This window comes from Eriocheir sinensis, chromosome 4, assembly GCF_024679095.1.
Source record: "Eriocheir sinensis breed Jianghai 21 chromosome 4, ASM2467909v1, whole genome shotgun sequence".
Lineage (NCBI taxonomy): Eukaryota > Metazoa > Arthropoda > Malacostraca > Decapoda > Varunidae > Eriocheir > Eriocheir sinensis.
The window spans coordinates 14,845,538-14,851,537 of record NC_066512.1 but is presented as its reverse complement, the minus strand read 5'-3'; the positions used below and the strand labels follow the sequence as shown (position 1 = coordinate 14,851,537).

The window sequence follows — 6,000 nt, the reverse complement described above, 5'->3', positions numbered from 1 at the left end:
CACGTTTTCTCCTTCCATTTATTTTCCCACTAAAGGTTCAGATCCCTTCCCGAGGCACGTTTTGTTACCACCACACGTGTTCTCCCTCCGCAATCCGTTGAGGCTGATTACTAATGTTCAATTGTAAGGACACACTTTAGTAACGTGACTCAAAAGAAGACCAAGGGAAGCAAGCGGCGGGTGTATCAGTACGTACAGAGAGAGAAAGGGTTTAGTAAAAATGTGAAACAGGTGCAGTGCTTGGCCAAATCTGTGTTGTATACTTTGCTGTCACCACAACGCGACACATTATTTTCAGTTTTTTTTCTGCAGCTTCAAAATTTTGTTTTATCTAATGGACTGAATCAAACAGCGTCATTTAAGTCAAAAGAACTCAAAATTATGATCTGATAAGAGCCTGTGGGTGCTCTGCTGTTCTCTCCACCTATAAATTCCCCCAGGAGACGGAGACTGCCCTCTTAACCCCGTAAACGCAGAGAAGCTCCTCCAGTCCAAGTAGTGTGTAAGGTGCAGAGGTAAACCTGATACCATGTGTGTGTGTCCTCGTGACAGACGGAGACACCCATGTGTGAAATACTGCGGAATAGGAGTACCTTCATTATGGGCAGTGTTCAAGATGCCGAGCTTAAACAGCACACACTTGTTTCACTCGCGACATAAGGAGGCAGCCCTAATTACATATCTTAGTATTTGTAACATCTCTATGTATTTGAGAATCACCTCCATTCTATGTGATTTATCATGTGCTGTTATTTATATAATGATTACCTTCTCTCCCTCCCCGCCAGACGGAGGCAGCGCCGTGCAGTTCGTGGCCCGCACCCACCAGGACTACGGGACGTTGCAGTGCTGGGCCCAGAACCACGTGGGCAAGATGACCCAGCCCTGCCTCTTCCACGTGGTGCCCGCAGGTGGGAGAGAGAGAGAGAGAGAGAGAGAGAGAGAGAGAGAGAGAGAGAGAGAGAGAGAGAGAGAGAGAGAGAGAGAGAGAGAGAGAGAGAGAGAGAGAGAGAGAGAGAGAGAGGGGGGGCGCCCTCCCCCTCCCTCCTTCAGTATTGCTCGGCCGAGTCAACGCCTGTAGTCTCGTGCTGGCAAGGGACGGAGAAGGGAAATTTAAGGTGCATGCTTTACCCTACACCTCCCTAAATCCATCAAGAGAATGCCTGTCATTGCATCCCTGTATTTTACCTACCTCAAGAGTGCTATGGGAGAAGATTGGTATTCCTGTAATTGCTTCCCCTAAGTCACACATTTTTGTTTTATTTATATAACAATTATGAATCTGTATTATTGTTTTTTTTTCGCTCCGCTATATCCTCCAAGAAATGTGTGTATATTGTTTTTCTTCCCCTTCAGGTAACCCCTCGTCTTCCTTCTTCCCTTGTGTTTTTGATAAAACAACTGGCCATGCTCCACTCTGCATTATTCAACTTCTTTCAATAGAAGACCCTCTCAACAGGAAGTACACGACTCCAGACTGGAGGCTGCAGAACGCTTAACCTCAGACCTTGCTATCATTTCCGATCGGGCAGAAGAAACCTTGTGTCCTTCAATGCCTCAAAAACTCAATTTATCCACCTATTAACTCGACACAATCTTCCAAATACCTATCCCCTATTCTTCGACAACACTCAGCTATCACCATCTTCAACACTAAACATCTTCGGTCTATCCTTAACTCAAAATCTCAACTGGAAACTTTACATCTCCTCTCTCGCTAAATCAACTTCCTCAAGGTTGAGCGTTCTGTATCGTCTCCGCCAGTTCTTCTCCCCCGCGCAGTTGCTATCCATATACAGGGGCCTTGTCCGCCCTCGTAGTATGCATCTCACGTGTGGGGGGGGGGGCTCCACTCACACAGCTCTTCTGGACAGAGTGGAGTCTAAGGCTCTTCGTCTCATCAGCTCTCCTCCTCATACTGATAGTCTTCTACCTCTTAAATTTCGTCGCGATGTTGCCTCTCTTTCTATCTTCTATCGATATTTCCAGGCTGACTACTCTTCTGAACTTGCAAACTGCATGCCTCCCCCCCTCCCGCGGCCCCACTGCACACGACTTTCTACTTATGCTCATCCCTATACTGTCCAAACCCCTTATGCAAGAGTTAACCAGCATCTTCACTCTTTCATCCCTCACGCTGGTAAACTCTGGAACAATCTTCCTTCATCTGTATTTCCTCCTACCTACGACTTGAACTCTTTCAAGAGGAGGGTATCAGGACACCTCTCCTCCCGAAATTGACCTCTCTTTCGGCCACCTCTTTTGATTCTTTTTTAGGAGCAGCGAGCAGCGTTTTTTTTTTTTTATTGTTTCCTTTTTTTTGTGCCCTTGAGCTGTCTCCTTTGTTGTAAAAAAAAAAAAAAATGCAGTTTTCTTCAAACTGTACACCTCGAAAACCACTTTTACAAACGTGTTCTCTTTTGTTTTGTAACTTTCACCTTCATGGAAGCTTTATTTTATTTATTATTTGTGGGACCATATGATAAAAGTGTATCATTTTTCCTCCCTTTTACCCCATAAACCTGGAGACAGAAAAGTGAAAACAAAATTCGTGTGGCTCTGAAGTGAAATCTTTGCAAAAAATTCTCAGACGTGGCTGATCGAGTGAACGGAACTAAACAAATTTACTTTGTTACGTGTTTACGCTTGAAACACACACACACACACACACACACACACACACACACACACACACACACACACACGCACGCACGCACGCACGCGCGCGCACACACACACACACACACACACACACACACACACACACACACACACACCACATCTAAATTGGAAATTTCACATAGGTAAGGTATGTCTGAAAGTTTATGAAATTTGTGGAATTAAGTACAAGACACGCTGCAATCTAACCCTAGATGCTCTGATTAGTGTTAACTACACCTTGCGTTACCCTCACCTTACACACTATGTGTCCATTTGGGACAGCATATGGCCATTATTTCTACACAGAGTCCGAATAGCACAACATAAAATGGTCAGATGTATTTTATTTTTAGGCAAATTTGACTGTAAATGAACATATTTCTTCCCTAAAAATGTTAAACTTTGAATCCGTACACAAATATTTATCATTGTCATTAATCTATAAAATGCTGACCAATTATACAGGAAGTGATTATATTTAAATTAGTTGACAATTAATACCAGACAAGAAGTAGTAACCTTGACCTGATATGTCCACCATTTAGAACAGTTCTATATGAAAATAGCATTTTATGCACGGGCCCCAAGTTGTTTGAATCCTTGCCGGTACACAAAAAATCTTAAGTAAAAAAAAAACAATTATTTATTATTCAAGAAAGAAATTAAGGATTATATTCGTCAATCATTAGTAGCTCTTTTTGTATTTTTTTCTTTGCTTAAATCATTATAATATATTAACATTAATTAATAAACTTTGCCAAACCAAACTATTGTACCTCAAAACAATTTTGAACTTGAACAAAACTATGATGTAAATATGATCCAGGCACGCTGATTGCACTCCTTTACATTAATATCTCCTTGTCAGGGAGCTTCGGATCGACAGACAGCTGCTGCACTGCTGACTTGTCAATATATTGTAAATATGTATATATTAATAGCAATAAATATTTGCTTACACACACACACACACACACACACACACACACACACACACACACACACACACACACACACACACACACACACACACACACACACACACACACACACACACACACACACACACACACACACACACACACACACACACACACACACACACACACACACACAGAGAGAAAGAAAATTTAAGGGAGATACTCGCGACTTGTTTGTCATTAAAAAGGAAAACAATAAAAACTATTAAATGTTTACCACGAATCCTATAGACAGGCTTTGCATGGAGGAACTATCATCTGCATAAGTTTGCGCAATGGCCTCCTGGAATGCAACACTCAGCTCACATTGATCACTGACGCGTGGCGGTACTTACATAAATACTGCCAAGAAACGGTCGACTTGGCACGAGTTTTAAAAGAAGAAATTGCCATGTTGTATTTCTTGTTTTTTTCTTACCCTCGTCTTTTACTTGATAATGCCTTGTTATTTTTCATTAGTTTATTTATCATTTTTTTGTCTTTCTTTGCTTCTTTTATCCACCCGTGACGTTGCGCTTTCCCTTGTTTATTGCTTCTCTAAGTCTTCTGCTAGGATATAATGTTTTCCTTTATATTTGATTATTTTATTCACGCTGTTTTTATTAGCAATCCTTGACATTGAATCCACCATACTTTCTCTAACACTTCCCGCGATATCTTCATCCTTTCTCTTGTATATAGACGCCCAAACTCGTGGCTAACCCGTGTTCCCTCCATCCCTTCCCCAGTCCTCTCTCTTCTTTACTTCTTTCCTTTCATGACACCTCTCTCCCTTTCCGGCCCAGCCCCCATTGCCCTGTTGTTGTCCCCTATCCCCATCTTATCTCCCATGATCCATTACCCTTCCCAATTCTCCCTTAACCCCCATTAACTCTCATTCTTTTTTTCTTTTTTTTTACTCCACCTTATCTCACATTTATTTCCGTAATTTTTGTTTTTTCTTATCCCTATTTGTCCCTATTCAAAGTTTGGGGCATACGCTGAAGCTGCGCGGCTGCTTGCTTGATCTTACGTATTTCTTCTTCCTCCTTCTCCTCTATTTCTTCCTGTCTCTCTTATTCCTCCACCATGACCCCAGCATCCACTCTGACCTCGCGCCCACAATTCCTCCACCCATCCTTCGCCTTCCTGACCCCACTTACCCCTGTACCTCTCCTTCTGTAACACCTCCATCACTCTCCTAACCCCCTTCTCCCTTCCCATGGCCTTCCCAGCCCCTCCTCCGCTCACCAACGCCACATCTCATATCTCACATCTCACATTCTCATCGCCCCCACCCCCCCTCTTCGCCTGCGTTGACCTCCAGCCCCCCGCAGGTCGCCAACACTCCACAGTGACCTGTCTCTCACCCTCCATCCTGTCCATCCCACCCACCTCCATCCTGCACTGATCGCCCGCCCCCCACAGGTCGCCCGGAGCAGCCTGCGCGGTGCCTTGTGGTGAACAAGACCTATAACTCACTGGCGGTGGAATGCACGCCTGGGTTTGACGGTGGCCTGCAGCAAGTCTTCATTGCCAAGGTGTGTGTGTGTGTGTGTGTGTGTGTGTGTGTGTGTGTGTGTCCATCACCATGAACATATTAACTGGACACGAGCCAGCACACCACGTAATTGACCTCCTCAAGCAATATCCGTGTCTATAGCAGGTTAGGAACAAAGAGTGTGAGTGATGAGGCCTAGTGTGGACATGGCTTTAAATGAGAAGCAAAAATGGAAGTTCAAGTCGTAGGCAGAAGGAAACACAGACGAAGAGAGGCTGTTCCTGAATCTACCAGCGGGAGGAATGGAAGAATAAAGTTGTTGGTTGATTAATGTATAATGGTTTTGGATATAATAGAGATGAGCAAGAGTAGAAAGTTTTGTGCAGCAGGGCCACGGAGTTGGGAGGTATAATGTTAGCAAGTCAGTACTCTTACACGTTGGTACAAAGCAACAATGATTCTGATTCCTGTCTTTGAGCATTGCTGAAGTGCAGAAACACAGATTGCAACCACCCGTGTTAAGGAGTGCTAAGTGTACTCTGCCACCAGCCTACTTAGTGACGCCGCCACAAATCAGCGACCGTTTTCAACTCGCATGATTTTTCACTTACTTTAATCATTAATATGTACCTTTTTTACTATTTGTATGGAGAAAAGGGATTACCACAGTTAAATTATGTGTCTGCTTTATCCCTACAAACAATATCTTAGAAATAAATCTTGACTGGAAACGCATCTATTTTATCTGATAACATAACATGAATCTTTCATTATACCACATCCAATAATCTCAAAATTCATGGCCTCGTGGAACGTACCTCATTATCTATTGTATATTGATCGTATTTCCTGTTGGTTATGGTGGATCCAATAACACCA

General features: G+C 43.2%; 1 protein-coding gene across 4 annotated transcripts in view; it reads left to right on the top strand.

The window, feature by feature from the left end:
- The window catches only part of LOC127008872 (nephrin-like), a 289,486-nt gene that overhangs the window by 257,846 nt on the left and 25,640 nt on the right, over positions 1-6,000 (top strand). For all 4 annotated transcript variants that reach the window (XR_007761400.1, XM_050881286.1, XM_050881275.1 and 1 more), the window contains exons 13-14: positions 789-911; positions 5,049-5,161. Coding sequence is in view for 3 of the 4 variants with exons in the window: in XM_050881286.1 (XP_050737243.1) it covers positions 789-911; positions 5,049-5,161 (236 nt within the window). In the remaining variant the exon portion in view is untranslated. The remainder of the gene's footprint in view (positions 1-788; positions 912-5,048; positions 5,162-6,000) is intronic.